At 57.7% G+C, this 18,141-nt stretch overlaps 4 protein-coding genes across 4 annotated transcripts; 1 reads left to right on the forward strand and 3 right to left on the reverse strand.

Annotated features, from left to right (window-relative positions):
• Nucleotides 1-1,258: 1,258 nt before the first annotated feature.
• CH63R_05227 (CFEM domain-containing protein) lies at nt 1,259-2,096 on the reverse strand (the record flags this gene model as incomplete). Its single annotated transcript, XM_018300202.1, has 2 exons — nt 1,259-1,619; nt 1,762-2,096. 2 exons carry the CDS (start codon nt 2,094-2,096, stop codon nt 1,259-1,261), a joined length of 696 nt encoding a protein of 231 aa, XP_018161448.1.
• Nucleotides 2,097-5,679: 3,583 nt separating this feature from the next.
• Nucleotides 5,680-7,844, forward strand: CH63R_05228 (L-amino-acid oxidase; the record flags this gene model as incomplete). Its single annotated transcript, XM_018300203.1, has 2 exons — nt 5,680-6,249; nt 6,336-7,844. The coding sequence occupies 2 exons, from the start codon at nt 5,680-5,682 to the stop codon at nt 7,842-7,844; spliced, it is 2,079 nt and encodes a 692-aa protein (XP_018161449.1).
• A 418-nt stretch (nt 7,845-8,262) lies between these two features.
• CH63R_05229 (Male sterility protein) lies at nt 8,263-12,006 on the reverse strand (the record flags this gene model as incomplete). Its single annotated transcript, XM_018300204.1, has 7 exons — nt 8,263-9,980; nt 10,098-10,582; nt 10,669-10,744; nt 10,830-11,066; nt 11,144-11,540; nt 11,605-11,640; nt 11,719-12,006. The coding sequence occupies 7 exons, from the start codon at nt 12,004-12,006 to the stop codon at nt 8,263-8,265; spliced, it is 3,237 nt and encodes a 1,078-aa protein (XP_018161450.1).
• A 2,043-nt stretch (nt 12,007-14,049) lies between these two features.
• On the reverse strand, nt 14,050-17,810 carry CH63R_05230 (Cytochrome P450; the record flags this gene model as incomplete). Its single annotated transcript, XM_018300205.1, has 5 exons — nt 14,050-14,725; nt 14,827-15,023; nt 15,159-17,294; nt 17,409-17,444; nt 17,577-17,810. The coding sequence occupies 5 exons, from the start codon at nt 17,808-17,810 to the stop codon at nt 14,050-14,052; spliced, it is 3,279 nt and encodes a 1,092-aa protein (XP_018161451.1).
• Between the last annotated feature and the right edge of the window lie 331 nt (nt 17,811-18,141).

An 18,141-nucleotide genomic window follows, 5' to 3' on the forward strand; every position in this document is an offset into this window, starting at 1 on the left:
CCCCTCGATGACCATGAGATGTATTTCTGAGGCGAGGGGCCATTGGCTGGTTCCTGTGGACATTGATCAGCAAACTCTGCGAGGATGTTTCGTACCTGAACGCGGTGGGGGGGCCGAAGGACAGGGGTCCGATGTTGAACAGTCGGGAAACCTTGAACCCCTTTCACGATCATGTCAAATGCAAGGTATGTTCTTCTATTGAAGCAAGCGCCAATAGAGTTGACATCGTTGACGACGGGTGCGAACGGTCGTGCGTTCGGTTTCGGTATCTGCTGACCCCATTTCCTCGGTTATCCGCGCCCTTACCACGTAGGCAGGCATCCAACAGCCTTGGAGATGTGCTTTGTGTTGCAACTGCGGCAGGACATGGCCTCCTCTGTGTCGACTATTAGTCGGTAACACGTTTTTTGGCGTGAAAATCCCTAAGATCCATGCCAGGTTTACGAGAGTTCTAGTCCTGGAAGATTGCACCAGCAAATCGCTGAAATCATCGCCAAACGACCATTTGAACTTCCTGTCTACCAAGGATAGCCTCCGCAAAACCTTCGTGCAGGACAGAAACACGGAGCGATTGTCTCAGTGCCGGACAGTTCACCCACTCTTGGAGAGTTTCCTTGGTGCTTTTTGGCTTCTTCTCGAACCGTAGCCAAAACCTTGTGACGAGGAGTCGGGTAACCGGCTTGCAAGACTACTTTGCATGTCATGGAAATGAAGAGACCAAGGGCTAGCTAGGCCCACACACATTGACCTGGTTCTGTGGTCTAGACGATTGTCGGGACGACTTACAATTTGAACAAAATCATCATCGGTACGTAAATAGAACAAGCACAAAACGTTCCCGCACGTGAAAACATGATGTGACTACTATAGATGAAATCTTTGAATGATTATCCAAACTAGATCGTCGTGTGGGAGTGGCTCACTTGCGTGTTGCTGCCACTGCCGTTGCCATGGTCCAGAGCCCAATGTTGATGAGAGCAAATGCCGCCAACACGGCGTCGTCCAAAACTCAGGCCAACGACACCAAACAAAGAGGACTGCCCTCCAAAGTCCCGAAATTCGTAAATATGAATTGAATATTATAAGAAGTGAAGGCTACCAGAGTTGGCGAGGGCGTCACTTGGCGGTAAATCAGTGAACCTCCCACCCCCGTTCCCCAACATCTCGTAGACGAGGTCCTGAAGTCGTGACGTAACATTCTCTCTTTTGTTTTCTTTTCCTCCCCCCCAGCGCAGCGCAGCGCATCATCAAGTTGCTACTACCAAGCCACCAGGCTCGCGAGCAGGAACCCAATCACAAAGGCCGCCCTCGAGTTGCCGCCCCGATGCGGCGCGGCGTTCTCCCCCGTCTTGACGGCGACGCCGGCGCCGTCGGTGCCGGTCACGGCGGAGCCCGCGGTCGCGCTCGGCGTGTAGTCCGCGGCGATGCCGTCGATGGGGTGGGCGTAGGCCTGGGCGGGCGTCGTCGTGGCCACCCAGTCGATGGTCGTCGACAGCTCCTCCGGGTTGTATACCGTGACGGTGGCCGTCTGGCTGAGGTCGAAGTTGCTGTAGCATGTGCCGCCGTAGGCCGGGCGGTCGGTGTCGATGGCCTTTGATGGCGCGGCGAAGGTGAAGCCACTGTGGTTTTTTTTGTTAGTCATTCACGGTCCCTCTCATGGTTTTTCTTCTTCTTCTTCTTCTTCTTCTTCTTCTTCTTCTTCTTCTTCTCCAAAGTTGAAGAGGGAAGTTGAGGAGGGCGGGTTTCTTTTTTTCAACTTACGACGCGCAACACGCAATGTAGCCGTTTGCCCAGGTGCTGCTCTCCGTGTTCCACCCGTCAGGACACACCAGGGGGCTCATGTAGGGCGCGATGGAGCTGGACTTGGACATGACGGATTGGTATCCGCCGAGCCATTCCGACGGGTAGCATGACGAGGTCGTCTGGTTGGGCAGGGGCACCGGCTCGTTGATCCAAATCTTCTCCAGGGCGCCGACCAGCATCGTCAGGTGGTTCTCGGCGCATTGCGCGGGCGGCGTGAAGGTCGTCGTCAAGGCCACCGCCGAGATGGTCGGTGCCGGCGCGGCCGGGGTGGTCTCTGCTAGGCGGACAGGCATTATGCGGTTCGGGTCGGGGTAAGTCGGTATTTAACGTTTACGGTGTGGGAATGAAAAGAGCGGGCTGGTGGCGCGAAGAGAACGGTGCCGTCGTCGATCAAAAAGGAGCGGAAGGAGTTGGTTTAGAAAAAAAGAGTGGAAGCCGAGTTGATCAAAAGAGTGACTGATGGGTTAGTTTGGCTGATCGGGATCACGCTGGAGTGCCGAACAGGAGAGGATCTCTGGGGGGTAGAAACACGAAAGCAAGAGAGAAGAACAACCGGCCGGCCGTGGGTGGTATTGGCAAACATCCAGGAGTTTTAATCGAGATTCCCTGCTTCGTTTGATGTAACCCTCTTCCCGGTTGAGCTACGTAATTCCGCCTCCTCTTCATTTCGATATTCAGTGGACCCGGATACCCGCAACCCCCTTCCCGGACAACTCCCGCGAGCTTGTCGAGCTTGTCGAGTTGATCATTGTGATCTTCCCGAACTTGGCGGGAGGGAGGGTTAAAGCAAAGAAGGGGAAGAAAAAAGCTTAGACTTCGTGTTCATATAGCTTCCTGTTGAAGGAGCAACCGGGTGTCAAAGCTTGACATGCTTATTCGCCGGGAATTTGCGATAAACAGCGACCGTAATAACTGACTTTCTCGTATATGTACTCTGTAGGCAGAGTACTCTGTCTTGCATGCATGCCAACTCTTCGGCAGATGGCCTTTCTTTGGATGTGCCGTGTCACGCGACCCTCTTTAAAGCTGCCTTTGGTCTCCACCCATGACGATCACAAACGCCCCTGAGCTAGCTAGCATGAGAAATACTGGGCGGAGAAAGGGGGCACAACCGTCCGTCCGTCACGTGGTGTTTCGCCCAAGTCCACAAGAACCAACAACACCAGTTCGCGTTTGTTCAAGGGGGACCAGTCACATAACGGCAGCGGACAGGTTTTTGTAGTAGTCTCGGGGAGGGGGTGCCTCATGACTCGGAGGTCCGCGCCGGGGGGTGGTTCTGTCGAGCGTGGTATGATGTTCAGACCTTTCCTCCGAAGACGGTGAGTGGAGAGGCCACGAGATGAGTCTGGACCCCGGCCGATTTCTCCTCACCGTGAGTGATTTGCAATGCAACGTGCGAAGAGGAGGCAAACTACCCGGAGGAGAGCAGGGGGAAAAACTAGATTAGCGCCGCGCTCGGTCGTGCGAAAGCGCATGAACTGGGAAGCCCACAGCAATACCCGGTGGGCGTCACCCAATCGATCCTACATGGCATTCATTTCACGCTTCCGGCACCCCCCCATCGTCGTCCGTGGCCCGGGGCATGATAGGTCAGTGTCGTGATGGAGAATTGTCCATCATCTTTTCGTAATTGTGCTTGTCGCCCTTCCGACTAGTTCGTTCGGGGTTGATGTGGTGTGGGAGAAAGGTGTGTCCTATGTGTCCTAACCCATCAAGTGTTGTTTCCCAGCTACTATTCTGCTTTCGACGGAACATGACACCTCGAGGAACGTCGATTGATGGTGGTTTTAGGGGGACTAGAATCGTAGAAACAAGATGTACATGTGCGGATTTCGTTTGGTTATAGCAAAGACAGTTACTCATCATTAGTCAGGCGTTGGCAGGGTTAGCCCAAGCTATCACAGCCAGATTAGACCAGACCCGCATAGCACCTTTTGCACTTTTGCAGGGGCTTTGGCGACATGCTTGCAAACCTAGTTATCCATTTCGAAGTCTCGTGGTCCAAAATCCTGTCCTACGAGACGGAGTGTTTAGGTTGAGGGTTTGTTTAAGAAGAAGTTATCCTTAACATTCCAATTCAGTGTCAGTGCAATTGTTTGAAACTCTTTGTGGAAAAGGTGCCCGCTGCGTCAACTGTCAACCTTGGCACGTCTGACCAAAACTCCAACTGTCAACCTTGGCACGTCTGACCAAAACTCACAAGGCTCAGTTAAGAGAACCAAGCCGACTTGGAATAAGTTAGCAAGTCAGCACTAGCTCTAGTAAGCATAGTTCAGCCAATCGTCGATAACGATTTAAAGAAAAAAACAACGTTTTCGTTGTGGTACACTCAAAAGTGGTAATATTCGCAACACTATATCATTTATAGTCATTGGCATCGGCCAAACAGCAACACATCATATGTCATCCAATTGAAGCAAATTGCGCGCCAGAAGTTATCAGATGAGTTGCCAGTTTTCTAGGTAATCCATACAGTTGCAACGGACTTTTCCCTCATTGTGCTTGATGATACCCCGGGTTGGGTCCGCCTAATCCCCTTCCGTCCACAGTGAAAGTTTGGCCTTTTCTCTCCTCCCACTCCGCACCAGACGTTGTCCCGTAGGGCATCTGAGACCCGGTCCTCCCACCTTGGAGGAGCAATAGACAATACGTTACCAAATCTGCGGAGCACCCGCCGCTGAATTGTTCAAGATAAGTTATCTCGGGCCAAGAGATCTGGGCTTGTCGAACCCCGATTTTGTTTCCTTGGCGATGGGCAAGCCGGCTTCACACGTTTAGCCGACGGTCCACAATTACACCGCTCTTGCTCGGAGAAGAGATACCATCGCATTCCCGTCCCGCGTGCGAAGCCATTGGCCCTTTGGCAGTAACTGAACAACCTGGTGCAACATTGACTCGGCAGTGGCAACTCACCACAGTCCCCGAGACTTGAGTAAGTCAAGAAACAGGAGTGGAGGGGGACAGTTCCGAGCTGCCTGTTGTGGCATCGGGCCTCCAGATATCCACCCCAGAATCCCCGCCGTCTGGAGTCAGTCAGTAACCCATTACATAAAACTTCCCTGGGGCGGGTGCGTTTCTTGATTAACCATCTTCTTTTTGCCATCTTTACCGACATCGTTATCTGAAGACAGGGAATGGAATTCAGTATGTCTATGCACCTGTAGAAGACGCTTTCCGTCGAGATGGAAAGGTGACACACGATAAGGACCCCGAGGGAACCAAGAGCCGGCTGTCGGGTTCCTTCAAGCTGGGTTCCCCGCGGTTCCGATGCCGGGAGAAGAAACAAGGCCGGGCCCATGCAACCAGCCCTCCCGCCAAGCCGCCAACGATATGGCTTCTCGTGAAGCGAGAAACCTTGAGCCCAAGAAGACGAAGACGACGACGACGCCGAAGTATGCGCGATTAGAATCTCCCACGTTCTGGGTGGCTCGGCTGCGCCCTCTTCGTGCATACATCCCATGTAGTTGCAGTGGTTGCGGAGCCGGGGGGGGGGGCGCTTGATGATTGATAACGACTATGCTTAGTGCATGCATCGCGAGGAGAAAACACGACGAGGCCAAGACACTGCGATAGTGAGAACCTCGGTCCCGGGACCAGTTTGTTAATTTATATTGACGATGCCCAGCCTTTAGGACACCGCCAAGTCTCGATAATGTCCATCAAGGTGCTTGTCAAAACCGCAATCTTCAGAGCCTCATAGGAGCAGAGTGAGCTTTGAAGGGTTGAAGGATTGCTCTTAGTGAACTTCAGCCAGTGACTCGACTCCTCGGCACAAATAAAGCGAGGTCAGGTCGCCCGTGTTTCGAGATCTTGGCCGTCACTATCCTTATACTTTCTCCTTCATCCTTGTCTCTATAGCCGCTCCAAAGGACAACCATGGCTGCTCGCTGGTCAACCTTGCTCACTGCGGCGGCAGCTCTGTGCCAGACGACGCTCGGGGAGCCCATCTTACGCGAGGCCGTTTCGTTCCAAGGCCCCTTTGAAGTCGAGAAGAACGGCATCCAGAACATCAACATTGACTACAATGGCTCTCTGGACGGCGAGCTGTCTATCGTCTACGGTGCCTGTGGCTTAAAGGCCCCCTTTGAAGCGCACCACAAGATCGGCAGGACGCACATCGGATCGCACCCTGCCGCCAAGCGCCATCTGGACTGGACCGACCAAAGGCCCACCAAGTTCGTCTGGCTGGTGCCAGATGATGTCTCCTCGGGTTGCCTGCACGCCTTTGTGGACGACCAGCTCGTCGGCCGCTCGGCGGAGCACGTCGTCAAGAGCCGCAAGGTCAGGAAGCGCGCGACCTTCGCCGAAGCCACGGACCCGATGGGACCGTGGTTCGACGGCGTCGAGTACCTCAAGCAGAAGCAGCCCGACGAGGTGTTTGTCGCATCAGTCAAGAACAAGACCTTTGGCATCTTGGGCGCCGGCATTTCCGGTCTGCACACCGGTGTACGTGACCCCATCATCTTCTTGGATGACCTTTTCTGCTAGATGAGTGACACTGAACTGATGACACTTTCTTTCTTCGCATTTAGCTGCTGCTCGACTCTGTCGGTATTCACAACTGGAAGATCCTCGAGTCCTCCGAGAGAATCGGAGGCCGCATTCGCACCACGTACCTGAACGGATCAACACCTGACGAGCACCAGCACCACGAGCTTGGCCCCATGCGGTTCCCGCACACCATCCACGACGCCGAGACCAACGAGACGTACCCGATCAACGACCAGAAGATGATCTACCAGCTGGCCGACGTGCTCAACGAGATCAACGCCAACGCCGGCGCCGACCCTTCCCTCCAGGTCAAGTTCATCCCGTGGATCCAGGTCTCGGACAACGCCCCCGTCGCGACCAAGGAGCGGCGTCCGGACGGCACCGTCCCGGGCCGCAAGGAGATCGCCGCCGACCCCTCGCTCATGACCAACACGACCTACTCCAACGCCACGGCCGCCAAGGAGGCCATCCAGGCCCTGGACGACTTCAAGGCCCTGACCCCCGAAAGGGCCAGGTTCTACGCGACCAACGTCTTCAAGGCGCACAAGGAGGCCGTCGAGACGGGCATGTTCGACTTCTCCGAGGTCGAGTACCTGCGCCACGTCATCGGGACGGACCTGAACGTGACGGACGAGGTGACGCCGTCCAACATCGTCTGGCCCATGTGGGAGTTCGAGACGGTCTACTTCCTCGCCAACGAGTGGCGCACCGTCGACGGCGGCATCAGCCGCCTGCCCGCCGCCTTTGAGAACATCATCAAGGGCCGCATCGCATACAAGACCAAGGTCTTCAGCGTCAAGTACAACGAGGACGCCAACAGCCTCGACGTGACGTGGCGCGAGACGGGCAGCAACCCGTGGCTCCGGAACGCGACGACGACGGAGCGGTTCGACTACGTCTTCAACAGCGTGCCCTTCAACCTGCTCAAGTACTGGGAGCTGCCGCCGCACTCGAGCCTGATGCGCCGCGCCATCGAGCGCACCGTCTTCCTCGGCGCCGTCAAGGTCGCCATGCAGTACAAGACGCGCTTCTGGGAGCACCTGGACCAGCCCATCATCGGCGGCTGCGGGCGCACCGACATCTACGGCATCGGCCAGATCTGCTACCCGTCCTACAACATCAACGGCACCGGGCCCGGCGTGATGCTCACGTCGTACGCGCCCGACGCGGACGCCGTCGTCGGCTGCGCGATGCCGGTCGAGGAGCACATCGCCTACATCCAGCGGGCCATGGTCGAGATCCACGGCCCCGTCGCCGACGAAATGTGGACGGGCAACTACGAGCGCCACTGCTGGGAGCAGGACGAGCACCACGCCGGCGCCTTCGCCGTGCCCATCGTGCCGCAGCAGCAGCTGTACCTCCCGGCCTTCTGGCAGACCGAGTTCAACACCGTCTTCATCGGCGAGCACACCAGCTTCACGCACTCGTGGGTCTTTAGCGCGCTCGAGAGCTCGACCCGGGGCGCCGTGCAGATGCTGCTCGATCTCGGCCTCGTCGACGAGGCCAAGCAGATCACGCGCACATGGATGGCGAGGTGGATTAGTGTCTGAGAAGAGAAGAGGAAAGGGAGAGAGAGAGAGAAACTATACTTTTCAGAGAGCTACTGTTTTTGAGCTTGAAGGCACTCGAATAAATACATGCTTGTGTAACTTTGACAGACTCGGTAACTTTTGACTTGACAAAGAGTGAATGCTAAGACACCTGAGACCTGTATACAACAAGAACATCAACAACAGGGGTACCTCCACAGGAACAGCAAGTTTACCCCTGAGCTACTACCTATACCTTCATCTAAGATACCGTGTATAGCAGCATCTAGAACGGACTCGGAATAGCGTGAGAGTTCTCCAGAGCCACCTCACCCAACAGTGCGAAAGCATCCCAAGTCGGACCCTTGTGTGGATGGATATATATCAGAGCCCCGGCGTCGTCAATTTTGGAAATCGTCATCTGTACCACACACTCCTACTACAACCGGCCAACACGTTGCGGAGCGCCCTCGAAGTTCCACTGCTTGCACCAGTGAACCATCAACTCGGGAGTAATGGGTCGGACCGACCGCAACGAGGGGCTGCAAGAGACGGTCCTCCGCGTCTCGTGGGTTCTCGTCCTCGGGAGGTCTTCGCCAGAAGACGCGGCACCGCGATAAAAGTCCACGAGCTTCAACCCGGGGTTGCGATCGGCACCGAGCGCGCCCGCGGAGGTCCGGCTCGCCTCCAGCCTGTCGACCCAGTCTTTGAAGCTGATGAGCTCCGGAAGCCGGTCCTTGCCGTAATACCGCTGGATCGAAGGGGCCAGCCGGTCGAAGAGGGTGACGGACGGGTTGGAGCCGTGGAAGTACCCCTCGTGGTAGTCCCTCGACTCCTCCGTGAGGCCGCCGATGTCGAGGATCATCCTCGACATGGTCTCGACGGGGACCCAGGCCACCGCGTTCATTCCCGACAGGTGCCTGGGCAGGGCCTTGAGGACGAGGCTGCTGGCGACGATGGACGGAAGCCATTCCTGGCGGCTCCAGGCGCCGTCGTCGGCGAGCGGTCCCGCGATCTGTCCGACGCGGATGATGGCGAGGGGGAAGTCCCCGACCTTGGCGGCGTCCTCGAGGACCATGCTGGAGATGAGCTTGCTCTGGCCGTAGCCCAGCCCCGAGAGGCCGTACTCGCGCAACGAGGTCTCGGGCACGGGGCCGCGGCTCGGGTCCCAATTGCTGGTCGAGCCGATGGTCGAGACGAAGACGACGACGACGCGCTTGTCGGCCGCGGCCGCGAAGTCGGCCAGTTTGCGGACCCCCTGGATGTGCGGCCGGAAGGCCTCGAGGGGCATGTTGAAGTTCACGGCCCACGCGTTGTGGACGACGCGGTCCGCCTCCCTGAGCAGCCGGGAGTAGACTGCCTCGGGGAGCCCCATGTTGGGCTGCGCCAGGTTGGTGTGGAGGAACTCGACCTTGCCGCTCTCCGCGGGCTGCCGCAGGCCGCGCTCCTCCATGGCCTTGGCCTGCTTCCCGGCGCCGCCGTCGGCGGACCTGTTGAAGCAGACAACCTTCTTGACGCGGGGGTTGCGGATCAACTCGTCGAGGAGGTAGCAGCCCATGTTGCCCGTCGAGCCGGTGAGGATGACGGTCTGCTGCTCCTTGGCCGGCTCGGGGCGGCCGGACTTGGCGCGGATCAGGTCCTGCGTCATGGTCCTGTACAGCTGGTCCATCAGCCTGTGGCTCTGCGCCTCGTCTTCGCCGTTTCCCTGGCTCGTGCCGTGGGCGACGGCCTCGAGGATGTGCCCGGCGAGCTGGATCGGGCTCGCGTGGCTGTAGATGTCGCGGGCCTCGATGACCACGCCGCCGCAGCGATCACCCGTGGCTCGGAGGCTGGCCGTGATGAACCGGGCGGCCGCGATGATCTGCAGGGAATCCATCCCCGCGGCGAAGAAGTCCGTGTCGGAATCCAGATGCGGCACGCCGAGGTGCTCCCGGAGGAGATTCTCGATGGACTTGCTGAGGGCGGCCCGGGAGCTCAAGTCCAGGGTCGGCACTTTGGAGAGCGGGATCTCTCTCGGGTTGGCGTAGAGCTCTTCAATCTCCTCGGCGTAGAGCCTGACGGTCGCCATCCTCTTCAGGGCCCCCTTGTCGGCCATGACGAACGGCTTGTCCGGCTTGGAGACGGTGATCAGGTGTCTGACGATCCGGCCGTGGGTTGCTGGGCGTTTCTTGTCAGCAATAGACTTCTCATACCAGAGACGGCGAGGGTGGGGGAGTTTGGCCACTGTTGAACAAACTTGAGGGGAAGTCTCATGCATGTTTGCTATGGACATACCAATGGTGGCATTCGCCTCGGCAACCTGCGGCATGATGCGATCAATCAGGTCGTCCGTCTCCTCGGCAGTCTTTGGCTGGACGAAAGGCTCGATGATCAAGGCGGGCTGGAACCTCTGAGCACCGACAATGATGGCGGCCTTCACCGCCGGGTTCCCGCTTATGATCTCCTCCATCTGGACGGGGTTGAGCTTCTCGCCGTTGGACAGGTTGATGATGTTGTCGGCGCGGCCGTGGAACTTCCAGTGGTGTGGCAGCGTCGGATGAGGCTGGTACAGGTCGCTCGTCCGGTACTCCTCCTTGTCGGGGAACGTGTAGAAGACGCCCTGGGTCGGGAGTTGGGTCGACTTCCTGGTGATGACCATCTCGTAGACATTGTCCTCCGACGTTGCCTTGCGGAACTCGAGACCGGACAGCTCTTCGTTGTAGATGAAGTATTGCCAAAGCTCAGAGTTCTTCTGGTAGTAAAGAGAAAAGGGCAAGGTTCTGTGATGCTGATTAGCCATTTGGTCTTTTGTCATTCTTCCTGTTTCTTGTTTTCAAATCAAGAACCAGAATTAGTGTAGACACACTCTGTAGCGCCAATAATGTTCATCAGCTGTATCCCGTTCCTCCACAAGATGTCTCCAGCCTCCTTGTTGAGAGGACCTGCAGTGATTTATTTAGTCTTAGCATTCTAGGTCAAAGTCAAGTGCGCGTGTTTTCAAAAGCAGCTCTCTCTCCTCCAACTCACCTCCTCCAAACCCGACAAAATTGAGTCGTTTCATTATCGCAATTTGGTCGGGGCGGTGACACATTTCTTCTAGGAGTGATGGAGGCAGTGACGCGCTCGTTGCGCCCGTCGCCTGTATGACCTCGATGGCGAGGTCAGCCGTCAGAGGACGTTCCGGAGGAGGGTAGATGACTTCTTTGCCGCTTAGGATGGCGGTGCTCATGAATCCGTAGACGCCGCCGGCGTGGAACATGGGCACTGGCTCGGGTCAGCATGGCGGGCGGTGCAGCCAACTCAACTTCACACTGGTAGCGAGCGGTATGTGGGACACTCACTGGGGCTGAAGTGCTTCTCTGCCAGCCTCTCCATCACCCTGGATACGGGTTCCGCCCCGTTCCAGTCCGGCATTAGGTGGAGGGCGTCCGACAGAGCGACGGACCCGTGCTTGACGACGATGGGCTTTGGAAGTCCCGTGCTGCCACTCGTGTGGAGGACGAGAAACGGATCCCACTCCGCCTCGGCCGCGGTCTTTGTGTAGGGGACGTTGGGGAACTCGGGCTTGGACAAGATGTCGTGAAGCGGCTCCATCTCGAGCTGCTTCATGTCCCAGTGCTGGAGCCAGAACTCGGCGACGGACCGGTGCGACTGGGGGCGAGCCACCACTCGGCAGTCGGACATTTTGAAAAGGTTCAGCTGTGCCTCGATGGGGTTCCGTGGAGACACAAACAGAGCCTGCGACTCCCCGTCAACACTTTCAATCCCGTGAGCCGAGTTGGATCTAGGCGCGGAAACCCACCTTGTATCCTGCTTTGATGGCGGCAACCATCATGATCTACACGATTCGTTAGCACTGGATGACCACGGGACAAGAGCAAACTCCCAACCCCAAAGCCAACTGGAAGCAACGTACGGCGTATCTCGCGTCATTTGGGCCAATGTAGGCAATCGTCGGGAAGGTATCAGGGGCCGGTCTACCGCAGTTCTCTAGAATGACATGGGCAACATAGTTGATGGCGTTCGCGAAGACTTTGTACGACACTTTCCTCCACCCATCCCGAGGCTCCGACGTGTACGGCGTCGAGAAACACGTCTTTTCAGGCTCGTAGATGGCTCTTTCATCAACGATGGCGGGCAGAGTGCGTTGCCCGCAGACAGTGAGACTGCGGGGCTCCGTGACTCGGACGGTGGTGGTAGCCATGATTTGATCCCTGACGGTGGTTGGAAATCAAAAAGCAATGTCTTTGATGATGGTGACGAGACGTTTTCTATTGATCGATTGGGAGGATGAACGGAAAGTGAATGGCTTCATATATCAGACCAGGTCCCTCGGCCCTTTTGGATGTAGAGTTAGGACGACATGTGACGTATCAAGGGATTTCTAAGCATTACAAGAGAGAGAGAGAGTGGGAGAGAGGGGGAAACAAAGAGCTCTCTTGTGGCATTCAGAGTTTGGGCTCCCATTTCTTCTGGCGGGCCTCGCGTACCGTGTCTGTTACAGAGTTTCACCGTTGATTACCTCGGCCGGACTTTAGAATGGTAACTTTCCGTCTTCTGTGCCGGTCAAGAGTCAAAGATGCCAGTTCCATGTTCCTCCCCAAGAGCCGGAACTTCGGGGCCGCTGCCGCATAAAAAGATGGCCGGGCCCTCGTGTTAAGACGTCATTGCATTTTTGGTGTCAACTCTGCAGATCATCCAAGATGATGGTAGCCAGAGAGGTTGACTCGCTCTCGGTGAGTGATGGCACGCTCACCGTGCAGGGAGAGTGCTCTAAAAGTGCGTGTCCGCACATTGGACGACAAGTGAGCACAGCTCATCATCCAACACAACGACCGCGATTGCCGGCACTTATTACGCATCATAAGACTTTTGGCCAACACCGCCATGAAACTCTGTTCTGCGGCAGTTCCTACGGAAAACCAGCTCGCAAGGCCTTGCTCTCGCGTTGATGTGGACGAGGGTCGGGTCGCCTACAAGGCATATGCATGCCGCTATCATCAGCCGAGTGGCAGCGTGTCCAACTTGAGGCCGTCGTGCCAAGTGATTTCGAAGCTCTCTTCTCCAGCAAACGACCAAGAGGGAGTCACCAAGAATGACAGACAAGTTGGCAGCCCAGCCGAACTCCTGACTCGTTTGGGACCTTCCGATGCCTCGGCAAAAGGTGTGTCGGGCGGGGAAGCTATCAAGATTTTGATCATAGCTTCACTGCCGACGATATACCTCGTTCTGCAGCCAATGGCAGGACGCGCTGCGGAGAGATAGAGTCATTAGCTGAAAGCTTAAAACATCGAGGTGGCTCTTGGAGATGCGACGGGACGGAACCTAGTCCAGCAAGGTCGTCGTCCTAAGCGCTGCCCGGCGTGAAACGGGGCGTTGTCGGCTCCGGGCCTGTCTCCGGCTCCGTGTCACCGGCTCTTCCATGGCTTTGTCTCAACCCCGCCTGAGCCGGGATCCAAGACCGATCGTTTCGCCATGTCGTACATAACAGAACGCTCGCGTAACTTTATCGGCATTGGTCTTTATGGAAAACCTCCGCGCGGCCAACTCTCTCCCATGTTCTGCTGCCGAGCTTCCTCGGTACCATGTTACGGCCCATCGCCCGCGCCCGCACGTTCGGCGCCCCCGGGAAACGCTTCTAAGTTAAGTTGTGAGCAAAAACTTTCGAGATACCGAAGCGTCGGAAAGAGGTGGTCCGAGACTCTGCTCAACCGGGAAGTGGGGGTTTACTCGCTGCCGATCTTCATCGTGTAGGGATATGGTCTGTTGTCAACCATTGGTGGCGGGCGGTTTGAAGCCGTTCGATCGCGACTCTTTAAGAATCAACCTCTGGATAGAGGCAGTGAGGTAGATGTTAGTCTGAATTATGACAACTCATGAGACATAGTCATGCTAAGCCAGCCGCATTAGGTTAAATGTCAGAGCTGCTGATTAAATTCATAAAGCATCACCCTACGCCAACGTCATCCACTCCATGAACCAAACCAAATGCCTATTGGTTATCAACTCTTTCTGTTTGTTAGGACGCTCAAAAGACGCCGACGACAGGGGAGAGGGGGCGAGATTGTTGTTAACGACTGGTGCGAGTACGCCCCTTTTCTCAAGCGTAAGTGATGGATAGCTGATTGTAAAATGATTTTGTTCCATTTGGTGTTGAATATTACCATGATATCAAAACGCTCAAAACTCCAATCCTTCCCATTCTAAACTGTATTTTCAACCGTGACCCCATCACCACAGGACCAACCTAATCAAAGACATCCGTGACGTAGCGGATGTTCCTCAGAGCCTCGAACCAGTCCTTGACGTCGCCCTCGTCGGCGTCGACGCCCTTGGCCTTCTCCATCTCGACCTTGATCTTGATGATGGTCTCCTTGGCCGACTCGGCGACGGCCCGCGAGCCGCAGACGTAGGCCTTGGCCCCCCGCTTCCACAGGTCGACGAGCTCCTCGCGGTCCCGCCACATGCGGTCCTGCACGTGGCGGCAACCCTCGCTCTTCTCGGGCTCGCGGCTGTAGGCGCGGCGCACCGAGACGGCGCCGAGGGCCTCCCACTTGTCGAGCTCGGCGCGGTAGAGGTCGTCGTGCTCGGGCGAGCGGCAGCCGAAGAAGAGCAGGGCCGGGGCGAGGGCGCGGCCGGCCTCGATCATGGCGGCGCGCTCCTGGATGAAGCCGCGGAAGGGGGCGAGGCCGGTGCCGGCGGCGACGCAGACCATGGGCGTCCGCTCGGCGTCCGTGGGGAGGCTGAAGGCGGCGTGGGAGGGCCGGATGGCGACGTGGAGGGAGTCGCCCTCGGCGAGGGAGTCGAGGTAGGAGGAGGCGACGCCGATGTAGGGCCCCTGGCCGGAGAGCGAAGGCTCGTTCAGCACGGAAAAGGTGAGGGTAACCTTGTTGGGGGTTGCCATGGGCGAAGAGGAGATGGAGCTAAGACACACACACGCCCGATGTCAGTATATAGGTTTCCTACTGCGTGTGATTTTATACAACCCAAACGACTGTGTGCCGTGGGCCGTTAGACGACTTACTATTGTCTGACGCGCATCGGCGGCATCATGGACAAGAAGACACCGATGGGCAGGTCGATAGAAGGGTGGCGCTCAAGCAGGTCGAGGACGGAGACGCGCTTCCCGCTGATCTCGTCGCCGTAGGCGTCGGTCGCCAGACGGCTCAGCTCGGCCTTGACGTCCTCGCTCTCTGCATACTCAGCAAGGGCAAGCAGGTTCTATCACGGACAAATGTCAGCAAGCTATGAACACGGACAAACAGACAGATAGCCAGTATACAAAGTCACGACAGGAACAGGGACCAAAACAAATGCAACAAAAAACAAAAAACAAAAACTAGGGCTCTTGCTTACTCGTCTCGTGGCGGGCTGCGAGAGCTCAATGTAAGAGCTGAGGAGGTCGTGGGCGGGCACGGAGCTGTCGACCGGGAGGGACGTGGGGCCGTCCGTCTTGATGCTGAGATGGGCGTCGCGGGCGAGGTGGAAGCGCCGCATGGCGCGGTAGACGCTCTCCTTGGGGTTGATGGGCAGGACGGCGAGGTAGTCCCCGGCGGTGTAGGTCATGTCGTCCGGGATCTGGATCTCGATGTGCTTCTTGGTGCTCTTGGGCTCGCCTGCGCTGCCGGTCAGCGTGGCCGTGTTGGTGACGGTGGCCTCGCGGACGTCCTGGCGCAGGGTCGAGGTCCTGGGGTTGCTGATGACGACGTCGACGCCCTTGGTCTTTTTGCTGCTGCCGTCGTCGGCTCCGGTCGTCGTCGTCGTCGTCGTAGCCGTCGTCGTCTTCGTGGGCGTCGTCTCGTACTTGCTCGTCAGCGCCGGCCAGAGCACGTCGTCCTCCCAGGACTCAAAGTTGGAAAAGACCTCGCCCGACGAGGCGTCCGTGAGGCCAACATCGGCGAGACGGCTCGCGCCGAGCTGCTCGAGGGTGGCGTCGACGAGCTTCGGGATGCGGTGGAAGGTCTGGACCCAGTCCTTGTGGCCGCAGCCGAAGACGGCGTACGAGACGTCCTTGAGCGGCGCCGCGGCCTTGTCCTGGCCCTCGAGCCAGGCGACGAAGTGGCCGGCGTTGTCGGGGGGCTGGCCCTCGTAGGAGGCCGTGATGATGACGACGGGCTGGTCGGTGGGCAGGCTGCCGTTGGCGCTGTCGAGGCAGTCGATCTTTGTCGCGCGGAAGCCGTGAGACGCGGCGTCCGAGGCGACACGCTGGGCCAGGGCCTCGCAGGTGCCGCTGTTGGAGCCGTAGAGGATCGTCAGAGGCTTGCCGGTCTCGGAGGAGGAGGAGGAGGAGGCGGCGGTCTTATCAGACTTGGCCTGCTCAGGGGCCTTCTCGGGCTCGGCGAGGCCGGCGAGACGACGCTCGAGGCTGGTGGGGGTCAGGCCGTCGCGCAGGATGGCGCGCATGTGCATGTCCTTGGGCTTGATGGTGAGGGTCTGCTTGATGCCGAAGCTGTAGTTGGGGTCGAGGACGAAGTTGAAGTTCTGGAGCAGCATGGTCATGACGAGCAGGGCCTCCTGCCAGGCAAAGGGGCGGCCGATGCAGGCGCGCATGCCGTTGCCAAAGGGCTTCCAGCAGTTGGGGAACTCCTTGGTGATGCGGTTGAAGTTGTCGTCCATCATGCGCTCCGGCTTGAACTCGTTGGCGTCCTCGCCGAAGACGGCCGGGTCGAGGTGGGACTTGGCCAGCAGGTTGATGATGGTCTCGCCCTCCTTGACGGGATACTTGCCGGCGAGCAGGGTGTCCTCAAAGGCCTCGACGGTGAAGAGCGGGATGGTGGCGTTGACGCGCAGGGTCTCGCGCAGGACGCCGTTGAGGTAGGGCAGCTTGGAGAGGTGGTCGACCTTGATCTGGCCCTTGCCGACGACGCCGTCGACCTCCTGCTGGGCCTTCTGGTAGGCGTCCGGGTGCTTGAGCAGCTGGTAAAAGGCAAAGGACAGCAGGCCCGAGGTGGTCTCGTGGCCGGCGATGAGGAAGGTGATGAGGTTGTCCATGATGCTCTCGTCCGTCATCTTCTTGCCCGTCTTGGGGTCGACGCCCTCGAGCATGGCCGTCAGCAGGTCGCGGCGGTCGCTGGTCTTGCCGGCCTTCCTCGACTCGAGCACCTCGCGCGCGGTGCCGCGCAGGATCTCGATGTCGCTGGCGAACTTCTGGTCCTTGGCGCTGTAGACGAACGAGGGCAGCGGCAGGCGGCGGGACATGTTGCCGGCCTCGACGAGGAAGTCGCCCATGGCCTCGATGAAGGGGTGCAGGACGGGCGAGTAGTAGCTGTTGAAGCGGAAGCCCATGGAGCACAGGGCCAGCGTGTCGAGCGCCAGGCGCGTGAAGTCGTCCGTTACGGTGATCTGGGATTCCGGGCCGTACCGCGCCCACTTGAGGGCCAGCTGGCTCGCGATGTCGTGCATCTCGTCGAACATGCTGCGGATCGAGAGGGGGCCGAAGGCGGGCATGAGCACGCGATGCGCGATGCCCCAGTTCTCCTCGCCCATTCGCGCCTACATGAAAGATATCGCCCGTCAATACCCATCCATGATGTGAAGCGGCGGTCACAGTGTCATCTCAAGAGAGAGAGAGAGAGAGAGAGAGAGAGAGAGAGCATCAAAGCCTACCGTGAAGAGTCCGTCGTGCACGCCATTCCTGATTTGCTGCTTGAGAGTCAGAACTTGTCATGTCATGGTGGTTCGCGTTGAGGATGGAACAAGCTCAATGAGGGGGGGGGAAGGGGTGAAGTGTCGTCATGGTTAGTTAATTAGGTGGGCGAGTGAGGCTGGACTTACACTCAGTGCCCGATTCACAGACTTCTTGAACCGCTTCTCATCGCACGTCTCGTTCACCAGGGCGCGGGTCGACACCATGACGATGGACCGCCCGGGAAACCTCAGTCGGTAAATCTCACCATACTTGTCGGCGAGGGCTATCATGGAACCCAGCGGAAATTCCTGGTCGATCTCGGTGATGTTGCCGAGGAACGGCAGCCCGGGGGGCTCCGGGACGGGTGCTGTTTCTGACATGTCTGGTTATGTGAGTGGGTGAGTGTGTGTGTGAGTGTGAGTGTGAGTGTGATTTGAGGTTGACGATGAGGTTATGCGGCGCGCGGTCTATGTAAGTACGTATGTAGGCGTCGAGTATGATCACCGACTCTTACTTAAACCTCAACAGAAAAGAAGGGGGGGCGGCAAAAAGAGGATCAAGGCCTAATAATATTCCCCCGATCCTAAAACCCTCAAAGCACCAGCACCCACCCCCATAGTAAAATACACATACGTGGCTATACTAATCTAATCTCTGTGGCATCCCATCCCCGTCCCGTCTGGCGTTTATGCCTCGGTCTTGTCATCATGC

The sequence above is a fragment of the Colletotrichum higginsianum genome, chromosome 3 (genome assembly GCF_001672515.1).
Source record: "Colletotrichum higginsianum IMI 349063 chromosome 3, whole genome shotgun sequence".
Classification (NCBI taxonomy): Eukaryota; Fungi; Ascomycota; class Sordariomycetes; order Glomerellales; family Glomerellaceae; genus Colletotrichum; species Colletotrichum higginsianum.